The sequence below is a fragment of the Rutilus rutilus genome (genome assembly GCF_951802725.1).
Source record: "Rutilus rutilus genome assembly, chromosome: 25".
Taxonomy (NCBI): Eukaryota; Metazoa; Chordata; class Actinopteri; order Cypriniformes; family Leuciscidae; genus Rutilus; species Rutilus rutilus.
Window position 1 is genome coordinate 2,986,814 of NC_140229.1, and position 26,722 is coordinate 3,013,535.

The window sequence follows — 26,722 nt, forward strand, 5'->3', positions numbered from 1 at the left end:
TTGGTGAGCAGAAGAGACTTCTTTTAAAAACATAAAATTTTTTTACTGATCTAAAACTTTTGACCGGTAGTGTATATATATATATATATATATATATATATATATATATATATAATATAATTAATACTGACAATATATATATATATATATGTATATACACAGTGCATATATAATGCAATTTTAATAAATTGCTGTAAAAATTTACATCAACAGCAATATGATAAAACATGACAAAATCTAATCAATAATTATTAATACTAATAATTGGAATAAAATTACTGTTATTATTAAAATATAATTGATCTCATAGTGAATTTTACACTTAGTAAGAGGGAGATCCAAAATCTCTGATTGGATAAGCCGCACTGTAAATAAACGTATAAACAAAAAAATATATAAACGTAAATAAATACATAATTAAAAAACACCGAAGTGCATATTTCATCCGATTAGATTTTAGTGCTTTTCATTTGATTAAAAAAAGCAGGACAGTGATTTTACTACGGTTAAATCTCATCGCTTCATTAGCTCACAGTGTGTCGTCGTCTGCCAGACTGCTGTAATCAAATAAAAATAAGTGCAAAACAAATTTCAATTCGACTAACAAACTCCAGAATGTTTACATGCCGATAATGTTTTGAGATTCATGCATTCCTTATAAACCTCCTCGCATGAAACAGAATCTGGAAACAGTGTAGTTTAATGGTGCTAAAATACTGAATGTGAGGCAATCACGAGGGCGCGCACGTGTTAGATCGATACCAGCTATTTGAGCAACACACAGGTGGCATTGCAACTTCATTTAGGAAGAGAAATATATAGTCCATACGCTCTCATCCGTCGGGAGAGCAAGTTCGAAAAGCGGCTCTCTGTGGAATAACAAACCCGGGCTTAATTCATACAGGGACTCGCTCACTACTTAGGTAGCATAAAAGCGATGCATCATTACCCCTTGTTGTCCTGTCACTTGAAATTACAGCAACATCAGTCTCGTTGAAAGGCCCTGCCTCATTTCAATATAAATGAAACAAATAGCTTTTAACGCGGGCCTCTAATGAGGTTCTTGTTGGATTCTTCTGTGCTATCTGAGGTAAAGCTGCTCTCCGCTGAGGGGAGTCCAAGCGCATTGTCACAACTGACAGTGTAATTTACCTTCCCGTTGGACTGTGGGAAGGATGGGGGTTTGGGTTTGGACGAGGTTTGCTCATTTCGGGCCCGGTGTGAGTTCTCTCCCCACAATCCGCAGTGTCGAGCTTTTGACAGGCCCCTGCAGCAAACCATTCATCATATTTCATGCCCGTATACACGTGTGTGGGGAGTTTAGGTAAGCAGAATCCACCAGGGTTTGTGACGGGAGCTGGAACGCTTATAGGGCTGATTGGATGGTAATTAAAATGGATGTGTGGAGGATCACACTGAGGGATGCTGGGTAGACACATACATATAGCTGTGCACATAACTCGCATTTTGACAGATCAAGCCAAATAAATCTTTGAATCAGAGTTTTCAACACTCATTTTTTTGGGTGAACGATTCCTTTACTTTAAGTCACTTAAAAATGTGTGAGTGCTATTATTATCATATATATATATATATATATATATATATATATATATATATATATATATATATATATATACAGTACTGGTCAGAATTATTTGCCCCCTTGGTAAATATGATCAAAGTAAATCAAAAAATAAATCTGCATTGTTTATCCTTTTGATATTTTATTTAAAAAATTAGCAAAAATCTATGGAAGCTTGTTTCCGCCACTGAATAATAAATAAATAATAATAATTGCGACTTTTTATCTCACAATTCTGACTTTTTTTTCCTCACAATTGCGATATATGAAGTCAGAATTGTGAGAAATAAAGTCGCAATTCTGAGAAATAAAGTCGCAATTGCGAGATATAAAGTCTGAATTGTGAGAAATAAAGTCGCAATTCTGAGAAATAAAGTCGCAATTGCGAGATATAAAGTCAGAATTGCGTGTTATAAAGTCGCAATTCTGGGAAATAAAGTCGCAATTGCGAGATATAAAGTCGCAATTCCGAGATATAAAGTCGCAATTGCGAGATATAAAGTCGCAATTCTGAGAAATAAACTCGCGATTGCGTGTTATAAAGTCAGAATTGCGTGATATAAAGTCGCAATTGTGAGAAAAAACTTTATAACACGCAATTCTGACTTTATATCTCGCAATTGCGACTTTATTTCCCAGAATTGCGACTTTATAACACGCAATTCTGACTTTATTTGTAAACTCGCAATTGTGAGATAAAAAGTCGCAATTATCTTTTAAAATGTTTTATTTTGTGGCGGAAACAAGCTTCCATAAAAAAAAATCTAACCTTTCATTGAAGTAATAGAATTGAAAGGGGGGGGGGGGGGGGGGGAATCACATTATGAAATAAATGTTTTTTAGCACTGTATATAATATAATAATATATATATATAAATAATGTATAACTTTGCGTTTCATACACCACGAAAAATCCTAATGCAAGGATGAAAGCGAATTATAAAAGATATATAACATTATGAGAGCATTAGCTGAAAACATTATAGTATATTCAATATTTATTATATGTTTATATGTTTTTTGTTATATTACATGCAATATTTGCATGTGTTATATGTATTTGGGATGCAATATGCATGTTGTTTTCTGATGTTGATTCACTGATTTCAGATTCAAACTCTGATTCAAAGATTTCTTTGCATTATCTGTCAAAAATAGTCTCCGTGTAGCTTTTTAAACATTAAAATCTACTAAAATATTTAAGTAAATGTTGCTGTTTATCACATGCAACATGGATTTCTGTGAACATTTTTGAGAGATCAAGCAAACAAATCCTAGAATCAGAGTTTAAACATTTATTCAGTATTCATTTTTTGGGTTAAATATCACTTGAAGTCATTTAAAATTTATGAATGCTATTTTTTCACATATGAAACCAAGAGCTATTTTACTAAAAGAAGCTTGATATCAGCTCATAAAACAATAATTCTATTGTTGAAGACAAAAAATGTATCATGTAACTGCGTTTCATAAAGTACATGTCCATACACCACAATAAATCGTAATGCATTGAGTGTCAGGAGTGAATTATTAAATACATAAGACTAGGAGCAGCTAAAAAACAATGCAATGGCTCAACATCAGTGAATCGATTGAAAACTCTGATTATCTCTCAAAAACGTTTAGATGTGACATGTGACATTTAAAAAAAAATACTAAAATGCTAAATATTAAGTAAACATTGCTGTTTATTAAATGCCACATAGATAAATGTGAAAATTTGTTGATAGATCAAACTAATCTTTAAATCAGAATGTTAAAAACTAATCCCTCAAACTGATTCACAGAAACAATCTATACTCCAACTTTGCTTGTTTGCGAGATGCTATTAAATATTAAGATGTATTCATAAGTCATAAGGAAGGAAACTAATGGCCAAATAAGAAGAGCATTAATATAACGTGACACTTTTAAAAGATTAATTCAGAATATACTGTAGATATTTGATATTGTCCTGCCTTGAATGGCAAGCTTGCAACACATCTACTAAGTTCTTATGCAAATGCAAATGCAAAAAAGTACTAACAAAGACATGATTTACATGTATTTTTCAAGATTAGTGAAGATTGAGAGATTCTGCTGTTGACGCACTCAAGCGACACTTCTAACATAAGTGTGAGCTGCTGTATGCATCCCCTTGTAGACCTGCATGTTAGCATGCATAGTGAAGGTGGGGTCGTGCTCTGATTCAAAACAATCCCATTTTCAATCTGATGCATGTTGTGAGAGCGTTCTGTGACCTCATGGTGTCAGTCCACATGCCCTCCTGATACAGTAAGTGCCTCTCTTAGATTAAAGCAACTGGAATAACAAGCACTCTGTTGCATCATCATTCACACGAGACTACGTGCTAATGCTAACATGCTAATGAATCACCCACACAACATTATAAATGTAATCTTGTCTGTCTGATATGCGTGTCTAAAGCATATTACATTGCAGTTCTGTATGACTAGTATGACTATATGCATTTATAGTGGTGTCAAAAGGTATTTAGACACTTGAAGGAATAGTTCTGTCATAATTTACTGTCATAATTTTGACAAAAAACAGTTGAAAAAATCTTCTTTTGAGATCCACAGAAAGTCAAGTTTTGAATGGCATATGGGTGAGTAAACCATGACAGCATTTTCATTTTTGGGTGAACTATCTCTTTAAATCACCTAAAAACAAAGTATCAAACCAAGTGCCGTTTCACTAAAAGATATTTGTTAGGTTTTTTAATTTTATCATGAAACAATAAAGGTCTTGTTGAAGACAAAAGTATTGTCCACCTTTGTGTTTCATAAAGTCCATACACCACAAAAAAATTAACTATTTTTTAAACTATAGATATATACTATCCTATACTATAGTATTTTCATTAAAATATCAAAAAATTCTTAAAACAAACTACATTCCCATACACAAAAGAATTGTATTTGAAATATATTTTCTGGATATGTTTTGGAATATATGCAAATATTTGAAATTGGCCCAATAAATATATTTCATACTTATATTTCATATATTTTTGTTATATTTCAGAATATATTTCAATGTATTTGGAATATATGCCACATATATTTTTGACACTTTTGGGGACCCGTACAGAAAAAAATACATTGAAATATATTCTGAAATATAACAAAAATATATGAAATATAAGTATGAAATATATTTATTGGGCCAATTTCAAATATGTGCATATATTCCAAAACATATCCAGAAAATATATTTCTTTTGTGTATGGGTTTACCACATATGTAGTTCAAAACATTGAAAAACACTCATACACTTGAAAAAATGACATCTTAATGAGTTCTTAAGAACAGTTTTACTTATTTTCCAGTTAATATATCTAAAAATCCTCAAAACAAGATATCTTTTACTTTAGAAACAACACTGCGTAAGATATTAGTTCTTGTTTTCATAGTTCGCATCTTAAATACAAGTGTATTTTTTCTCTCTGCAACGGCAGATTTTTATCACTTGGTTTAAATATAAATTAGTTCAAGTGAAAAAATCTTTAAGGATAGATTCAACTCAAGAAAACATCTATTTGCAGATGCAACATGGTTTGATATGTCTTCTATCTCATAAATGTTGTTTGTGTGTGTAAATATTTTCTGGGGGCCACTGTCAAATGACAAATAAATCGACTTGAACTCTTACCTGTGTCCATTACCAAGACCTCTGTATGCCTTCTCCTGGTCCTGCATATGGCTGAGGCTTTGTGCAACGGAGAGATACTGGTCGTAATACTTAATTGCCTCTTCAAAATCTCCCAGCGAGTCATAGCAGTCTCCCAAGTTCCCATAAGCGCGACCACGGTCCAGCACGGCCTCGTTGCCACTGAGCTGCTGCAACATCGCCAACTGTTGCTCGAAGTAGCCAATGGCCTCCTCCATCACTCCCATGTTCATTTTTGTGATGCCCATGTTACCATAGACCTGGGCCTCAACGCTGGGGTCCTTCAGTCGCTGGCCAAGCTCAAGCTGTTCCTCGTAGCATTTGAAAGCCATGGTGTACTTTCCAAGAGACATGTAGACAGCGGCGAGGTGTCCGTGAGCCTGGCACTCTCCCTGGATGTCTCCCTGCTCTTGATACACCTCCAGCTCCTGGGTGTGATAGCCTAAGGACTTGTCAAACTTCTGTAGCATCCGATAGGCGGCTCCCAGCGCTGCGTAGGCGTTCGCTTCCATCTTGCGATCCTTGACCTGATGCGCCAAGGACAACTGCTGCTCGTAAAACTTGACGGCTCCGGGAACGTCCTTCTTACAAAGGAAGATGTCGCCCAGGTTGCCCAAGGCGCGAAATCGAGCTTGCGAGTTGTTCAGCGACTGCGCCAAGGAGAGAAGGTACTTCTGGCACTCCTCTGCCTTGCTATAGTCGCCAAGAGCTTTGAAGGCCAGGCCAAGATTGCAGTAGGCTTTGGCTTGACTCAGCTTGTCGTGGAGGTCCTTAGCAAGTGCCAGGTCTTGTTCGTAATACTTCACCGCCTCCTGGAAGTTGCCCAGACAGTAGTGCGCATATCCCAAGTTGTGACAGACCTTACCCTCGCTCTCCATATCCTGCAAGTCCGGGGAAAGCCGTAGGTATTGTTCGTAGTAAGGTACGGCTTGGGGAAACTCTCCCCGCGAGCAGTGGAAATTTCCCAGGTTGCCCAAGGCCCGAGCTTCGCTCTGGATGTCCCTTAACTCTCGTGCAATGTTCAGATGATTCTGGTAATGTTGCAAAGCTCGATCGTGAGCCCCTAAAGCCTGGTACGCCACCGCCAGGTTCCCGTGTGTCGAAGCCTGCGATGCACGATCATTCACCTCCATGGAAATCTGCAGCTCTTGTCGGTGGTAGCGTACGGCCTGGTCAAAGGCACCGAGGGCATTGTAAGCGTTTCCCATGTTTCCGTACGCTCTGCCCTGGGCGGCGTAGTCATTTAGCTCCTGAGCGATGGATAGATGAACCTTATGTAGCTTCAGAGCAGTCTCATAGTCCCCTTTCATCTGGTGGATGATTCCTGTAAAGGAGAAAAGAACAATTTTAATGTTACAGCCGAATTGTGCTTATCATGCTTGACAGGATAACCAAAATGGCTTTTTCGATATCTTCCATCCCTCTTCATGTGTTAAAGATTAGCTTTACATTTAAGAAAGCCCTGAACTACAATGTACCCTAAGCAAATCATCCAAACGGAAAAAAAGGGAATAAGATCTGAGGAAAACCCACTGACGCTTGCAGAAATATCTTTTAATTAAAAAGGAGATCTGATCTGATTTGCATAGTTTTGAATCAAAGTTTTGCGCCCCAAAGATACGCCAGTATGAGGCGATGACAATCAAAACAGCCAGATCTGCTCAGTCCAGGGAGACTTCTTGCAAATTTTGGGTCCCCCTAACGTTGTCTCACCACTTTTCCACAAAATTATCATTACCGTCATAACATTACAGTCCCGCCTCTCCGGTTCCAGTGCAGTAAGTGGGGGGAAAATAATAGAGGAACAGGGGAGGAAAAGGGCTAATGAATACTTTTGATGGAAAAAGGGTTTGAGGGCACTATAGCAAAGGGAAACTTTAATTGTGGTCCACACCAGTTGGCTCCCACATCGCCGTGTGCTTTAACTGGGTTTCTTTTCCTTTGAAAACCAGAGCTAAGTATTGGGGATCAGGAAAACTGCTGGGATGAGCGGAAAACAAGACGTGTCAGTGGGGCAAAACTGGGAAGTCTGTGGTGACCATTTGTGTAATTGTCAAAGATGCCGGCTGACCTGAAAATGAGCTCTGGGAACGGGACGCCAATGAAAACACATTGGGGGGAAAGTAGCATGCGAGATGAAAGGGATTTTTAGAGCCATTGTTGATAGAGTGGCTTGGCATCTTGAGGGACTCACTGACTGAGTCACGGGCCATGAGCGTGTCCTTCTGCGTTTGAGCAAGCAGGAGGCGACGGGGGGTAGGTATCAGAATGGGTGAGGGGTTGCCCATCTGCTCAGTGTCAATACTCATGTGCCAAGGCAGGATTACCAGCATGTGGTAAATCCAATTAGATCCAGTGCCAAGCTGGTATCCTGACACTGAGCGCCCATTAGAGATCTTCTCTATTCACAAATATTTCCTCTAAAACAGCCCAGGTCTTCAGAGGCTAATTATCAATACTTAACCCCACGATCCTACATTTATCAGTGAACAAATCTTGAGACTTGTTTGAAAATGAATCCTTTGAGACGTGAGAGGTGAAACGTGCCAGACACCAAAGAGATTAACACCTAGAGATCTGTTTTTAAAACGACTGATCCTGCTTTTACTGTTAAACACTTTTATATTGGCTCTGTCCAATGTGACTGCTGTAAACACAACAAACTAAAAAAACTTCCTTGAGCTAAAAACAGAAATGCTGAGCTGAACAATTCTACATGGTTAGGCCATAAATACTCCCTACTGTCTGCAAATTAACAGAAGGGACTGCTTATAATTCACAAACAGTAGGGAGTGTTTGTGCACAATCTACTTAAACTAATGGATCATTTACACCAGTTGTTTTAAAAATGGGGTATGCTGAGCGCCCCCTGTTGGTGAGCAACATGGCTTGAAATTTATTCAGTAATACTAAAAATGCACGTATAAAATGATCAAATAAACACACGTGCATACTGTACATACTGTATATGTTTTGGAATGTGTTAAATATATCAAATATGGATTTAAAGTTGCTTACAGCTCATGAAGACACCAATATGTTAAATAAAAAACAACAACAATTGTTCGGGAAACGCTATGACTTGTAGGTGATACCACTATGTCTAATTTGATCACAGATTTGCACAATTTAAGTAATAGTATCCTAACTGTGACTATAACAAGCACACCCTAGCTTGCTTTATTTTCAGCATTTCGTGTTAAGAATGGGATCAGACGACAAAACAAAAACAGCACTTCTTTGATAGGTTAGTTAAGAGGATTACACGGTCACCTGCGGACGCTGCAGGAATGCATATGGCCCCATCGCTAAAGTTAAATCCCTTGAGCCGACACGCAGGAGAGGGAAGCATGAGATGGGGGAACAGGATCTGAGACTGATCGGAGGTCAGTGAAAAGGTTAAAAACTCCTCAGCATCTGCTATAAGGGGAGAATAATAATTGCAGTGCTGCAGTATAAGGCTAAAGAAGATGCTATGGCTCTAAGAGCCTCTGCCTACATTAGCAGAAGTGGGATTTTGATGAGGTCTTTCCAGCTTTGATGCCCTGCTATGTGGAACGAGTGATGGGCAGGCCTTCAAACAAACATTAAAAATACTTCCCTCCCCAGGCAGTCGTTTCGCCTGAATGCATGTGAAATGTAGTAATTTAATCTTCAAATGGCACAATATTCAACCCCAAATGACTGAAACGCCATGACTTTATTTTTTTTATTTTTTTTACTGGGAGCGTCCTACTTGAACTCATTACATAGCTGTCGCTTTCAAGCTTTCCGTAAAGGCTGTGACACTCCGAATTAATTAGCTTTAGCATGGACTCGCCTTCAAAGCTCAACTTCTCCGACGAGATTTTGACAGCTAAATGAAACCGATCAACCAGCGGTCGTTAGATATGTGTTAAATTCTTAATATAGTACATTGAATAATAGAACGCATATTCTCTGATTTCATGTCAAAATCATGTCATGATGACAAGTTTAACATGTTGAGCTCAAAAGGGCTGTGTGACTATAAACCGTCAATAAATAAATAAATAAAAAAGGAGCATATAGAGGGCGATTTTTGCAAAAAAGATTATTTAATTTGACAAAAAAGAGATGAGAAGAGATGCACCAATCAGTATTCATGCTAAAACACTCAAAGCATTGCATATTACGTAATCGAGTTGGTCTCACTCCCCATTTCATATAAATTTTTTTACAACTGAAATACAAAATCTGTCTTGAAACTCTATATGGCGCAGGCTAATAGGTCCTTAACTCAATCTGCTTAACATCATTCTCTATATGGCACAGCTGATTGGTTCCTGCTGTATCAGTAGCCAATGAGCTCGCTGCTCAATCCTCAAAAACATTTGGTTTCAGAAACCCTCCTCCTTCCCCAGCTCCACCTGTATAGATCTGCTATGGGATAATTCATGTACGCTATATTGTACAATGTCTCACTTGCTCACAGCAGTGTGTGGTGTGTGTACTGGCAGTAGAAAGTCCCGTACTTGCTCTGCAGAAGCAACAATAACAACAGCAGCGTAGCAGATGAGACCAAAACTTTACACCTTTTCACCATTTCATGACAGAAATCAATTAAACCGCTTCATATTGTACTATTATTTAAGATTCGAATATGTTATCTGCAATGCTTCATGGGAAAAAAGATTAATTTTGCTCAATAGCCTTGTCTTTTTCTTCCAATATTCAAACATCGTTTTGCTTCAAATTGTAAGGAACCTGTGCTTTCATTGTGAAAATTGTCATTCGAGTTCATGTTCCTTTTGTAGTTCTGTTCATGGTCTTTGTAGTTCTTTTGCTAATTACACTCAGGTGTCTCGTGTTATCTAATTAGTTATTTAACCACGGTGTTCATTCTTACTTGTACGGATCATTGTCTGAATGAATTTGTTCTAATGTTCGTGTGAACATGGATTCGTTGTTACGGTGAAGCTCGTGAATTACTGTTCTGAGCCATTAAACATCATTTTTATCTGCATCTAGATCCCGACTCCAACTTGGTTCTCGGGAGTATGTTACACAAATCAAAGTTTATTGTGTTGTGATTCATTCTGCAGCTGTTTCATGGCTGAAGAAAAGCAGAAAAACGACTAGAAGCGACCCCTCTTAATGTCTTCACCTCAAACACACACTCTACTTATTTAACGGAAACCAAAATTGTACGCAAAGTGACTGCAAGAAGAGGTGGCTGACGGAAAGTAAAAACATGATGATGATAATAATAATAAGACATGTCAGTTCCAGAGCTATTTTCCTTTGTTATGATTCCCGTCTGTCTCTCAAAACCATTCCAGTCTCGTCTCCTCCCATTCAAACGGTGAACGCTAACTAGGCCCGATATTCTGCAGTCTGATTTACAGCTCAGAGCCAGTCTCCGAAAAGCTCGAGGGAAAATGGGGACAAACAAATGGCAGACTTTGAACGCGTCGAGATTCCTGGGAGTCTATGGTCAGCTTTGTTGTTGGCTTCAGTCGAACAGTAAAACTGCGGCTGGCAACAGTTTCCCAGATGCATTAATTTTGCATTAGGTCTCTTGCGGAAAAGCTTGTGTTTATTCTCTGCTTCCACTTTCGGCAAACTCGAGCGTGGTTAGTGTTTCTTACCGGCCACAGATTGTTGATAAACACCCTGCTTAATGTCTAACGGGAGTCTGGCTTTCGGAATTCTGTGGAATTCTCAGAGATCTATTTTGGAATACTGCAGTGTTTCCTCAGTATCTCTGGAGGTTTTGGCGTGCTGTCGCATACTTGCACCCCCGCGGCACACTGGAGACGGCACACAATAACTGTCTGTGGAAACAGAGCCTCAGACGTGACCGCTGGTAACAACTGTCAAAGCAACACATCAAACCGGCTTTTCACACTACACTTCACCCTGGGTTAATGCATTTTAACCTCGTGTTAATGACGCTTTTAACGGGTCTTTAAGTAACGTTTCACACTTGTAATTTGGAAATGAGGTGAGCAACCCTGAGATATGAACCCTTTAGCGCTGCTAATTCCGCGAGTTGTTTAGCAACTGATGACCAATCCATAATGAGACAGTCTCAATAAACATTTAATATAATATGAATTATAATATTAATATATTCATTTTTGTGGTATGTTCCTAAAGATTTATGACAACAAGAGCACATTTCCAGATCGATAAGCACTTTAAATCTAATATGCACGTAAAAATGTTAACCCAGAGTTTACAAATGCGCATTATAAATATCCATAACACTCATTTGTTAACATTAGTTAATGCATTAGTTAATATAGACTAACTATGAGCAATATAGTTTTTAATGTTAGTTTAAAAATATACAGTTCATGTTAGTTCACTGTGCATTAACTAATGTTAACAGATACAACTATTGATTTTAAATAATGTATTGTTAAATGTAGAAATGAACTAAGATTAATTACTGCTGTTGAAGTACTCAAGTAGTCATCTCGAGACATAATAATTATGATGTGTTGTGAACGCAGCATAAGTATGAACACAACATGTGTAGTCTTCAACCAGTGTGTGTTTTTCAACAGTTGATAATGATTTACTTTACTTCATGAGAAGCTCTTCAGTATATTAGAGAGGAGCATTAGTCCTACAGCAGCTCCATGAGTCTTTAAATGACTCTGAATATTAATCTGAGGAAAAATAAATGAGATAAACCGGCTAATATTGTGCCTGCAGCTGTGGAGCGGAGGAAATTAATATCAACAATGTGTAATGTTCTAAAACTAGTGTCATGGGAGAAAATCTCACACACAAACGAGTGCACACACAGACTCACACCTGCACACAAACACACACACGCACACACACAAAAACACACACAACTGCACACACACACACACTCAATCATATTCACACACACGTGCGCACACACACACACACACACACACACACACATACATACACCTGCACACAAACACACGCACGCACATACATACGCACAAAAACACACACAATTGCACACACACACACATACTCAATCATATTCGCACACACACACACACACACACACACACACACACAGAAACGAACACACCCACACACAAACACACACACATGCCCGCACACACAAACACGCACCCACACACGCACACACACACACACACACACACACACACACACACACACACACACACACACACACACACACACACACACACACACACACACACACACACACACACAGACAGACACAGACCGCTAACCTTACTGAAACACACTGCTAACAATACTTGAGCCAGAAATATTACTGTCATTTTAATATTTTCCAAAATATAATTTTTCTTAAAGGGATACGCCACTTTTTTTGGAAATAGGCTCATTTTATAACTCCCCCAGAGTTAAACAGTTGAGCAGCGCCTGAAAATAGTCCCCAGCTCTGTAACTTCCAACGTGACCGGGACTAAGTTTGTCTAACCTTACGCGTAAATCATTACGCCTGCTGCACTCATGGTACGGCAGCAAAGTTTCTTGATTATTACGCAGGAATGAGAGTATAGTTCCTAGCCATATCAGCCTAGAAAATCGCAACTTTTCATTTTCCGTTGGTCTTAGTACACGATGTAACTACAGAAGAGTCAAGTTTTAAATAGGAAAAATATCGAAACTCTTTGGTCATTTTTTTGAGAGAGATGCTAATGGTCCTGTCCGATTCAATGATCTATGCTAAGCTATGCTAAAAGTGGTACCGCCAGACCCGGAGATCGGCTGAATGGATTCTAAAACGGTAAAACTCAACTGTTTAACTCTGGGGGAGTTGTAAAATGAGCATATTTCCAAAAAAAATGGAGTATCCCTTTAATTTTACAGTGAAATAATATTACAAATAATTTCTTATTTTGTTTAATATTTTGTATTATTTGTATAATAATAATAATAATAATAAAATAATAATTTTAAAATAACAAAATATTTGGCCAAATTCTGCAGCTCTACAAACAAGAACAGTGAACCTGGTGTTTGTTGTTGTTGTTTGTTTGTTTGTAGACTTTTTTTCTTTTCTTTTTTTTCTAATCATTCATCCCTACTGCTAACCAAACTAAAACACACACACATTTCACTAACAATACTGAAATCCTAATAACACACAACCCAGACACCACTAACCCCTACAGAAACACACACACACACACACACACCACTTTAACCTCACAAACCTACAGCTTAATCCCCACACACACACAGTCCACATCTGAACGCTTGTGTCCTCGCGCTTCTGACCGCGTTGTGTGTGTGAAGTGTGTTTATGGCCTCTAGTTACGTTCACTCAGCACTATCACAACAGGATCAAATTCACGTTGCTCAGGGCTTAAATATCGCAACAACAACCAAACTCAAAACCAGTTTTAATAAAATATGAGTCGAGAGCATTAGCATCATCCCACCTGAGCAGGAAAGGGCCTGGAGGAGGAGGACACGTGTTTCGGCTGTGCTTGAGGGACACAACTTTGATTCAATGCTAAAATAATCAAAGATATAACAATATGTTTGTGCATATTACAATAATTATGCACGAATCACAACATTATGCATGACTGCTCACTTTTTCAGTAGCATCGATTCTGTATTTTTACGATAAATTTTTGCTCCAATAATTCTGAACATTTGTAAAACTTTTATTAGACACACAAAAAATTTGCAAATCATAAATAAATAAAAAAACACGATTGCGCACTTAATTCTGTTATGGAAAAATTATTACAATGATGACCTAATCAAATAAAACGGTATAACGTAAAATTATGAGTTTTTGCGTAAATTTACGTTTATTTTTAATATTGCATCTATTGCAAAATATTAAAGTATACTATATTATTAAATATTACATTATACATTTTATATATTGCATATTAAATATCAAAATATTACAAAATGTATTCATGGAAAATGCTTGAGTGCTGAACAATGTTTCTCTTTGGCTTCAATTTGGCTAATAAACCAAATAAATAAGTAAATTATTATATATTTCTTAATGATTGAAACCATTGTCTCTATGGAGAAAATGAATGGGATTTTTTTCTTCCAGAGCACGACTGGCTTCAACTCCGTGACTTTTAGGTACGTGTTATAGATATCGACATCGGTAGCTAATAAAACATGTTTGTTGAGCCCAATCAGTCTACGAGTAAACACGATAAAGCTTTAATAAACACGCCTGCTTTACCTTTAAACATCTGTTGCCTTTCTCAGACTCAACCTTTGACAGCGAGATCAATGTGTGGACTTCCAGGTTTCTCAGCAGCGCGTGAGATTGTTAATTTTAGAAGCGCTACTATTCTCTCAGCCCCTCCAGCTATTAATAACTCTGATCGATCAAGCCGAGCCGCTCCTGTCCTGTGAGTGAAAGAGTGCTGGGATGCTAGCCGTCGACTCTGCGTTTTCAAAAAGCTTAGCATGAGTCTGCAGAAGATGCATTATTCATCCGTGCAACCTCTCCGACATCATTAGGTCTGAACAATAAACCTGTTCGCAGAGTAACAACCTCAGAGACGCTGGGAGTAATCTAGTCATATTTATATCCCCGCTTTAAATGAGCTCACCTGATCGCACAAGCTTCCAATACAAATGTATCACAGCCGCACGCAAAAGCGGAAAGAAATTGATTTAATTTGTTTCCACGAGAGCTTCACAGGCCATAAATATCACCCTATGGACTTCCTTGTGCTACTATGGAAATTCATCAACACTTCAAGATCGCAGAAAACAGAACAAATGGCAATAACAGTGAGTGTTTCACTAACACTACAACTCATGCTTATTGTTACTGATCTTAACAAACACCTAACCGCAGTTATTAAACTCTGACGGGTAACTCAAATCATGCAGCTTGACCTGTATTACAACTTTCCTAAGCAATCTGACTAACAATTTTTGCCTAACAGACAGTGTTGTTATTGTAAACCAAAGTTATTAAAATTTGTTTTCGGTAATTTAAATAAAATAAAATAAATATTAGATGTAAAACTTAAAAAACTGTAGAAAAGCAACTGCAGCGATAAGAAATGAAAGACATTTTAAAGGGGTGATGAACTGAGAAATCAAATATTCCTTGAGCTTTTGACATATAAGAGGTCATCAAACTATAAGAATATCCTGTAAGTTTCAGAGCTGAAAACTTCCTTGTTAGTCCAATAAAAGCTTTTATTGACACCAGGCACAGCGAACGACAGGTTTTTCAAAGTGTGGATCTATGACAGGGGTGGGCAAACTACGGCCCGCGGGCCACATACGGCCCGTTAGGCTGTTTAATCCGGCCCGTTGAGTATTTAAAAAATTGTCTAAAGATCGCATTCATTTAGCCTTTTTCTTGCAATACTTTGCGTTATATATATATATATTGCGTTGCATATATTTGACAATCGGAATATCAGATATTTCATGCCATAGCTAACAAATGTAAAAAAGGAAAAATGACATAAAAGCAGATCATCATTCATTCACCGCTGTTGTGGCTGCGGTGTGGCACGTAACAAGCTAGACGCGTCACCATGGAAACCAAACAGACAGCAACTTAAGCGCATAGACTTGGTGCACGTTAATGTTTTTTTCTTTTTTGAAAACTCACAGAGAAAAAAATGTTTGGTAACCGCTTGCACACATGTTTAGTTTTTCCTTTGATTTGTCTGCTATTTAGTTTTGCTACTCTGGATTTGTGGATGTATCCTCCTTTATCGCCCGGTTTTCGACTAACGTTACGCTCCCCTGTCTGCCATGTACAGAACCCGGTTTTGTTTATTAAATGTTCTGATCTGCCTTTGCTTTTTATGTTTTATTTTATTATACTTAAAATAAATTTGTATATTCGTTTATTTCCACAAATGTATGACTTTTGGAAGTGCAAATTGATTGCCATGCAGTTTTAATAAAGTTGAATTAACGTAACCTTCTGTCATTTTTACTCTTCTAAGTGTACACTTAACGTTAGGTGTTTTGTTTCTAATTTACGGTTAGGCCCATTAAATAATAATAAGGATAAACAATATTTAAAAAGTATAGGCTATAATTATCAAACATCTGACTAATTAAAAATTAACCTCAAAACATATGCTAAATGGGGGATATCTAGCATTAAAAAAATGTATTGTCAGAATGTCGTCTCTCAGTTGTTGAATTTCGCGCAGACGTTGCCACAACGTAAATGTGTTTGCTCAGCCCGATCTCATGAAAGTGCGAATACGACGAATTGTATTTGTATTTCTTATGAAACGCAGTTTTCGCGTGCATATGATACGCACTTAAAGGGATAGTTCGCCCAAAAATTAAAATTCGGTCATCATTTACTCACCCTCAAGTTGTTTCAAACCTGTATGAATTTCTTTTTTCTGCTGAACACAAAAGAATATATTTTGTAAAATGTCGGTAACCAAACAGTTGATGGACCCCATTGACTTCCATAGTATATATTTTTTTCCTACAATGGAAGTCAATGGGGTCCATCAACTGTTTGGTTACCGACATTTTACAAAATATATTCTTTTGTGTTCAGCAGAAAAAAGAAATTCATACAGGTTTGAAACAACTTGAGGGTGAGTAAATGATGACAGAATTTTCATTTTTGGGCGAACTATCCCTTTAATGGCGTGTAATAGGCACGCACTCAGCACCCCTAATCCTAACCAAGGGGTTTACAGTGCGCAGCATATGCACGCAAAAAAATATTTTTTGGCGTATAAATGGCACGAGAAATAAAATTCGTGGTATAGATACGCACTTTCATGAGATCGTGTTTCATAATCTGCTACTGGGCCGGCCCTCTGCCAAATTTTAAAACCCAGTGTGGCCCTTGAGCCAAAAAGTTTGCCCACCCCTGATCTATGAGGTCAAAGGGTCTCAAACCCCGCCTCCGCAGAAGAAGATCAACGCCTACTTCAACACTGCCGGTTTAGCCCCGCCCACCGATTCGCGCATTACATGAAACTCATTATAATATGCAAAACTGTTATCCAATCATAGCAGTGGGCGTTTACTTCCAAGTCTTCAATGCGGCACGCCCATACAAACCAAGCGTTTCAGGAGCTAGGCTCAAAACCAGGGTAGAAAATAGCCTATTACTTACTTATTCATTTTGATGTTTTTGAATGTAAAAACCAAGCGAACGTCATAAGTTGACCTCAGACAACAATATATATATTTTTTTTAAAGCCAGTTCATGACCCCTTTAAGATTATTTTAAGCAGAACAGCTGAAAAATATGAACATAATCACCAGTAATATGATTCGAATCCTTATGACTTTTACCCATTAGGTAGCGCTGTTACCACATTAATGTGCTGTGGTCAGTGTGAGGTGACAATGACACGGACAAAGTTTGGTGTCAATATGCCAAAGTTTTGCAGAGTTACAGCCTCAGCTTGGCATCATGGCATCAATTTGGTGATGTTATTCGAGAAGAATCAAAAAGCTTTTAATAACTTTTTTGTCAGCATAGTCTGAAGATGATCTTAGCCATTTTTGGTTAAAATCAGACCAACGGTCTAGGAGAAAATCAAAATGCCGGACAGCAATTTCGGACCAAATATGTCATAATTAGTATCGTTGTTTTAAGGAATCTATCAAGACCAGTTTCATTAAAATAGGCTAAATGAATCAAATGCTATTGGCATTTTGTTTTTAAATGTCATCACTATTATTTACCAAAAGGTGGCGCTATCTCAAAACTTTTTGAGTAGCTTGAGTAGCACAATTTCATAGTGCTGAGGACACATACCAAGTTTTGTAACTTTGTAATCATAAAATACAGCATTTTACAACTAAATTCAAGATGGCCAACGCCCCAAAATGGTCGATAACTGGGTATCATTCGACTCGGTATGCTGCGCTGAATCAAAAGAGAATGGTAATTTTTCTTCTGACCAGTATGTGGCGCTGAACCGAAACTCTGCAAGTAGTCTCAGGTCATGCTTGTGATGACATGTACCAAGATTTGTCTCAATACGCTAAAGAGTTACGGAGATATACACGTAGCCTCGCAGTCATTTTGACTTGCTCTTTGTCAAATCCATTGGTGCGTTATTCGAAAACGGTTGGGTCTATCAAAAAGCTTTTAATAACTTTTTGCCAGCACGGTCTGAAGATGATCTGAGCCAATTTTCATGAAAGAAAATTTCTTTTAGATTTTTCGGAAAATTCTAAATGGTGAAAAAAAAAAAAAATGTATGATGGAAAAAGCCAAGGAATTAGAGGGAAAATCATTTTGTTTCTAGCCCTTATGGTTCAAATTGTAAGTGCAACTTTAAACAGTTGGTGGCGCTAGAGGGAATGAATTAGAGACTCCAAATGTGCTTTAGTTAACGTTCAGACGGTCCTCTATCTGTGTGCCAAACGTCATCATTTACCCGCAATCAGCTCTATGGGCTGCGATAGAAGAAGGAGGAGGAATAACAACACTAATGGATACAATACACCTTCAGTGCTTGGCCGCTAATAACATTGCCAATGCTGACTGATGATAAAACGGGCTAAATAAACCATGCGTCATGTTTAAGAGTTTTGCACTCACATTTTAAATGTACAAATCCAACACAAAAGACATGATTTGACTCCTATAATGTTCACTATCTTGTGCACTCTACCGTAATCCTGATATTAACAGTCCTGTGGCAACATTTTTCTTTTGGGAGTTTATTTATCTGAGAGCACGGAGCGTTTCGGATCAGACTGATGGAAAGAGGGAACGTGAGATTGGAGCAATAAAAGTCAGAGTGAGAGATTAGACGGGCTTTGAAACACTCGGTTTGGACGGCTTCGATTCATCAGCCGTAGGTCTGGCACACCGATGGTTTAGACCCCTGCAGGAGCACAGAGTCGTCGAGCCACTAAACTGGAAATAGAAACATAAATATTCATCCACGCTGTTGTTCTTAATAACTAGACAAATGTAATGCGCAAAAGCAATCATGACTGTATATTTCAAGCTAATAACATTATGTATTGGCCTTAATTTATTTTCTTGGGTGCTTTGAATTTTCATTTCTGCCAGCTTTATGTTTAATTAAAAGGAACGGTTCACCTAAAAATGTAAACTTGTCATTTATTCAGCAAAATCAGCTTCGATTTGCCACTCTATGGAACAATTTCCGGTTGAAAAAGCCACATTAAACCAGTCTAAGCTGGTTTTCTGATGCTCTTAGCTAGTTTAAGCTGGTGTCTCCAAAATGACATAGTCAGAACTCACCATTGGAGAAGTGCTGATTGAAAGCACCTGCTTTTTTCGGCCTCTGACTTGATAAGTGGCCTTTTTGCAAGACATTTATATATATAAACGTCAGGACTGTTTGTCACCGCTGTGAAATGAAACCACTATTAAAACAGTTCAATACAGCCAGCCTAATAGCCCTTTATTACACCTTAAAAACAAGCAAGCTAGTCTGACTTTGACATAAAGTCGTGCAAGGATGGAAAACGCCTCCACAGGTAATAAAAATGCCCACAAACATTCGATAGGAATTGCTCTTGTATGAATTTGATATTCATTTTATTCAAGTTGATTTGAAAATTTTTAAACACAGAATTATCATTTTTGACTGTTTTTGCAAGGGAGGCACGATATATTGACCACCATATCGGTATCGGCCGATATATGTTAATTTTTTTATGTTATCGTTATCGTCCTGATAAGAAAATGTGGGCGATATATTAAAGCAATAAATAATGTATTATTTCCTTCAGCTAAAACTCTTCACATGGGCTCTGATGATTTTGAATTGCTTAAAAAAAGGATATAAAAATTTGGATTTAGAGTAAATGTATCGGTTATCGGCTTTCAACTACGAAGAATTATCGGTTGTCGGTATCGGCCAAAATGTTCATATCGGTGCATCTCCAGTTTTTGCTCAGTTTTGCCAACGATTTGGGAAATAGCTGAAATAAATTAGTAAGAAATAGAAACAGAAATAGTAATAAAGCAAAGTAGTAGAATGTAGTCAAAAAGTCTTGTTTTCTGGGGAAATAAATCAAAATTAAGTGAGTTTTTGCTTAAAACAAGCTAAATGATCTGTCCATGGGGTAAGAAAAATAATCTTGTTTCTGTTTGAATATTAAGATGATTCTTCTTTACCCATGGACAGACCATTTTGCTTGTTTTAAGCAAAAACTCACTTAATTTTGATTCATTTCCCCAGAAAACAAGACATAATATCTTATCTAATTTTACTTATCTAGTAAATGTATCGGTTATCGGCTGTCAACTATAGAGAATTATCTGTTGTCGGTATCGGCCAAAATGTTCATATCGTTGCATCTCCAGTTTTTGCTCAATTTTGGGAAGACTTGGGAAATAGCTGAAATAAATTAGTAAGATATCAAAAAAAAAGCTAATAAATATAACAAAAGCATAAACAAATGACTGAATAAAAAGCTATTTAGAATCTACTAAAATGAGAGTTGCACTCTCTGAAACTCAAACTAAAGTGATTACTCTGGTGTTGTGACCCGTGTTCGCCAGCGCTCACCCAGATTGGACGAAGCCCTGCCCTCGGCGGCGCGGTCCTTCAGGCCTTCGGCGATGCTGAGCTGCTGCTCGTGGTACTTCTTGGCTCTCTCCAGGTCCTGCATGCAGCGGGCGGCGTGTCCCAGGCCTGCGTACGCCCTCATCTCGATGCTCTTCTCCTCCAGCTCCTGAGCGAGCTCCAGCACGTGTGTGTGGTAGGACATGGCCTTGTCGAAGTTACGCCGGTAGTGGTAAGCGCTGCCCAGGTTGCTGTAGGCGCGCGCCTCCTCGCGCTTGTTTCCGAGGCTCTTGGCGATGCTCAGGTGCTGTTCGTGGCACTGCACGGCGTTCTCGAAGTCGCCCATGGCGATGTACACGGCTCCCATGTTGCCCAGCTCACGGGCCTCGGAGAGCTGGTCCTTGGACTGTTTGGCCAGCAGGACACACTGCTTGTGGCTCGCCAGGGCGTTGGGGTAGTCGCCGATGGCCGTGTAGACGTGACCCAAACTGCTGAGGGCTGAAGACGCCGCCTGTGGAGGGACAGAGAGAAGATGCAATGCTCAAATCTGACGTCTGAAGCGTCAAAAACGGTTCCTCACAACACTTCATGCCAGGTTTGAGGAGGATGAGGTCAAAACACATTTCTTTCATGGCTTATCGTGAAGGTATGCATCATGTTTTAATGTTTAAAACTGAAATTTGCTGCATGTAATCATGTATATTTTGATGATAAGATTCACAAACTACTTTTATAGTACTTTTTAAAGCTCAACAGTGTGAATCGTTCAGTTTTCATTATATGGGGAAAGAGCAGCATGAGCACTTGTAAACTATTTAAAAAACTTGGTGATTGAAATAAAGGTCAAATAAAATACATAAATATTAGATGATAAAATGAAACAAACGAGCATTAGAAATGTTGGCAAATAACTGAATTAAATTCAAATAAATTAAAGTACTAAAATAAAATAATAAAAGAAATATAAAAAACTACAAAAAAAAGTATTTTAAAAGTATTAAAAAATAACAGAAACATGTAACAGAATGACTAAAACTTAAATAAAAAACAAAACCGAAAATATAAATATAAATTAAAGCTACATAGAAATACCAAAAAATACAAAAACTAATAAAAATGACAAAAGATATAAACATAATTACCAAAACAACCTGAAACAAAAAAGCTAAATAGAAATATCTTAAACTAATAAAAATAACAGAAGCAATCTACAAAACTACTAAAACTGAAATAAAAAAAATAAAAACTGAAAATATAAATTAAAATTACTAAAAAAATATAAAATATAATATATAAAAAACAAAAGCTAGTAAAAATGACAAAAGCACATAATAAAATTACCCCCCCCCCCCCAAAAAAATATATAAAAAACATAAAATCTAATTCCAATATTAATAAACTATAATATTATATAAATAATACTAAAATAACATTTGTGTCATGAGGGTGAGATGATTTCATAATTGTGGTATAATTACTAATACACATGGCCTCCTATGTCTCACTGTTTTATTGTATATTAAACAGCGATTAGATAAGTAAACACAGCTCTCATCCTCGAAACATATGGCAAAGTTGTGTGATATCAGTGCATCCCATTACAGAGACACCGAGAAGAGCGTGCGCTGCAGAAAGCGCTCTGCCATGTAATGTGTTGTTGTCTGCCGAGAACAAAACCCGTGAAGCCTCTCAAGTCCAAATCTTAGCAGAGACGCTGATCTCTCGCAAAATCCGTAAAAAATATGCCGAGGCCTTGTGGAAATCTCTCGCATGTTCAGCCGGGACTCGAGAGACACAGAATGACATGCTCGATGGGAAGCCCATTAGCCACAAACAACTTTCTTCAGCAGAATCAAAGTCGTCTTAAAGCTAACACAGTCCTCTCGACGGTCATCTTAGAGACGACATCGCGCAAGTACAGCTTCATCGGCTTCAACGGTCAAAACTGCATTTCAGAACAACAATTCAACGTTTTCAGTCACATGACTGGAGAGGAGACCCGGAGAGCGAAACATCAAGCTCAGTTTTACATCCGTTTCAAGCCATGAATATTTAGATCACCTCTCAAAAGAAGAAAAACGAAAATATGTGAAAAATATGGCACTTATGATCCATATACAGCACTTATGATCCATATATAGCACTTGTGATCCATATACAGCACCCATATATAGCACTTATGATCCATATACAGCAATTATGATCCATATATAGCACTTATGATCCATATACAGCACCAATATAGCACTTATGATCCATATATAGCACTTATGATCCATATTCAGCACTTATGATCCATATACAGCACTTATGATCCATATACAGCACCCATATATAGCACTTATGATCCATATACAGCACCCATATACAGTACTTATGATCCATATACAGCACTTATGATCCATATACAGCACCCATATACAGCACTTATGATCCATATATAGCACTTATGATCCATATACAGCACCCATATACAGCACTTATGATCCATATACAGCACTTATGATCCATATTCATCACTTATGATCCATATTCAGCACCCATATACAGTACTTATGATCCATATACAGCACTTATGATCCATATACAGCACCCATATTCAGCACTTATGATCCATATACAGCACCCATATACAGTACTTATGATCCATATACAGCACTTATGATCCATATACAGCACCCATATACAGCACTTATGATCCATATACAGCACTTATGATCCATATACAGCACTTATGATCCATATTCATCACTTATGATCCATATTCAGCACCCATATACAGTACTTATGATCCATATACAGCACTTATGATCCATATACAGCACCCATATACAGCACTTATGATCCATATATAGCACTTATGATCCATATACAGCACCCATATACAGCACTTATGATCCATATACAGCACTTATGATCCATATTCATCACTTATGATCCATATTCAGCACCCATATACAGTACTTATGATCCATATACAGCACTTATGATCCATATACAGCACCCATATTCAGCACTTATGATCCATATACAGCACCCATATACAGTACTTATGATCCATATACAGCACTTATGATCCATATACAGCACCCATATACAGCACTTATGATCCATATACAGCACTTATGATCCATATTCATCACTTATGATCCATATTCAGCACCCATATACAGTACTTATGATCCATATACAGCACTTATGATCCATATACAGCACCCATATTCAGCACTTATGATCCATATACAGCACCCATATACAGTACTTATGATCCATATTCATCACTTATGATCCATATTCAGCACCCATATACAGTACTTATGATCCATATACAGCACTTATGATCCATATACAGCACCCATATTCAGCACTTATGATCCATATACAGCACCCATATACAGTACTTATGATCCATATACAGCACTTATGATCCATATACAGCACCCAAATACAGCACTTATGATATACAGCACTTGCTGCAGTATTTCAATCACTAAAAACAGCAAGATATTCTAAAGTGCTCAACAATGAAAACACTTAATCTACTAAAACAATGGCATTAAAAGATCAAACTCAGTAAACACCTCATTGATGATGCAATACTATATACAGATGAGCACAGAATATGAACGTTATAAAGGTTTTCTGTGGAAAGATGCTTCACAAAAACTGCACTGCGTTTATATTTTGGTTAATCTTCTTAGGCCTACATAGTATATGCATCATTAAAAAGGTCTATATTGAATTTGGTCTTTTAATATCACAGTCTTACAATTTTATGAATTACATTCTGGTGAAAGATTACAAAGTAAAAAAAAAAAAACATTTCTACTTTAGATGAAAAAAAGTGCAATGACAAATCGATCAAAGCAAGATCAGGAACTTTAAAGTAACCTTGTTGAGACTACAGGGACGAGAGGGAGCGCTTATCTGTCACACCTGGTGTATGTCAGAGAGGAGGCTTCACACACACACACACACACACACACACACACACACACACACACACACACACACACACACACACACACACACACACACACACACACACACACACACACACACACACACACACACACACACACACACACACACACACACACACACACACACACACACACACACACACACACACACACACACACACACAAACGAGAGATGCTCACCTAGACAAAACCACTTTTACGACATGGTCACTGTTTAAAAATGTTTTGTCCTTTGGTAAAATTCATCTCATGCATTCTTCACAGAGAACGCAATCCTAAAATGCATTGCAACAAAAGTGTCTATGGTTATAATAGCATCCTAACATGCAACTATTACTATTTCTACAGCATATAGTGTGCAAACGGTGCACAATTTCTGTATGCATGGAATGACCTGCACTATAGAAACACAGAATACTGTGCGAAATTCTTTAATCCAACAATGCAAAGCTCTCGACTTTACCTGAAGTGGAAGTAAACTACTGCTTAAAAGTGTAGGGTTGGAAAGATTTTTGAAATGTTTTTGAAAGAAGTCTCTTCTGCTCACCAAGGCTGCACCAAAAAACACTGTAAAAACAGAAATATTGTGAAGAAAATTTAAAGGGCTGGTATAATGCTCTTTTCACAAGATGTAAAATAAATCTCTGATGTCTCCAGAGTGTGTATGTGAAGTTTTAGCTCAAAATACCCCACATATATTTTTATATAGCATGTTCAAATTGTAACTTTTTGAGGGTGAGCAAAAACGCACCGTTTTTGTGTGTGTCCCTTTAAATGCAAATGAGCTGCTGCTCCCGGCACAGGGGGCGGAGCTTCAACAGCTTGTACTCACACAAACATGCTCTGAAAATGTCAAAACTTTTAGCCTTTTATGTTCAAACCGGAGTCAGACAATGATGGAGAGACTCGACAACATGTAGAAGCAACAGGACATTTCTGAATGGATAGTTGATGAATTTATGCAGCGTATGTGTAGTTATCTTCTAGACAGTGATTAGCATATTCTGTCATGATAAATCGTGTTCCGGGGACGGGGTTTATGCAAATTCTAGGGTTGGTGATGTCACTAACCCGGGAGGAATGTGGTGTAGTCTCTACCAGCCGTTTGTTGTAGTCCTTAAAGCGATTTCTTTATAAGCAAATATCTCCCTTTGCTTTGAACTTTGTACGCTCAAACAGCAACATTACACACTAACTAAAGTTAGAAGAGTGAAATCATAATCAACCACCCCTTTAAAATAACTGTTTTCTATGTGAATATCTAGTAAAGTGTAATTTATTCCTGTGATCAAATCTGAATTTCCAGCATCATTACTCCAGTCTTCAGTGTCACATGATCCTTCAGAAATCACTCTAATATGATGATTTGCTGCTCAAAAAACTGATTATTATTTCAGAAAAGTATAGATAAAACAATTCACTCTAACTAGAAATGCACTATTTTAGCCAACATTTGCATGTTCTGTACAGTTTCAAGATGATTCGATTATTGTGTCATTAGCCAACTACAAACCCTGTCCATTTCGGTCAGCATGCGGCCTATGTAGACAACACACAGCAAGGCAGCTCACTAGATCCTAGAACAGAGCTTACATTACGCAACGCTTGACACACAACAAAAGACAGCAGGTCCAAACTTTGGCCTTGACGCTACATCAATCAAGCTATAAACAGTGATTAAAACACAACCACATGTTCGGCGCAGATATCCGCTCTATTTAGGGAGTAACGGGGACGGTTGTTTCTCGATGAGGAGCTGGGACGGATGCCCTGATAGAACAGAAGTTAAAACGCTTGATTTCGGGGCACGCGGACAAAAAGACGGACCTGGAGGGACTCGACGGTCCAGCTCAAGGCCTTCAACTCTCCGTTTCCCAGCGCCGCCTGGAACCAATTACCTCCAGCCATCAAAACTTCCAGCGGTTTGCCGGAGTTTAAAGGCTCCGGGACATGTTGCACGGTCAGGCAATTACCCTCCATCAGGAGAGAGGTCTTCTTATGTTCAGAGATATGCTATCGTGAGCCCTGTT

At 37.8% G+C, this 26,722-nt stretch overlaps 1 protein-coding gene across 3 annotated transcripts in view; it reads right to left on the bottom strand.

Annotated features, from left to right (window-relative positions):
- The window catches only part of ttc28 (tetratricopeptide repeat domain 28), a 307,380-nt gene that overhangs the window by 44,670 nt on the left and 235,988 nt on the right, over positions 1 to 26,722 (bottom strand). For all 3 annotated transcript variants that reach the window (XM_084400084.1, XM_084400083.1, XM_084400085.1), the window contains 2 exons: positions 20,713 to 21,220; positions 5,240 to 6,581 (listed from right to left, as the gene is read on the bottom strand). In XM_084400084.1, the coding sequence (XP_084256210.1) occupies positions 5,240 to 6,581; positions 20,713 to 21,220 (1,850 nt within the window). The remainder of the gene's footprint in view (positions 1 to 5,239; positions 6,582 to 20,712; positions 21,221 to 26,722) is intronic.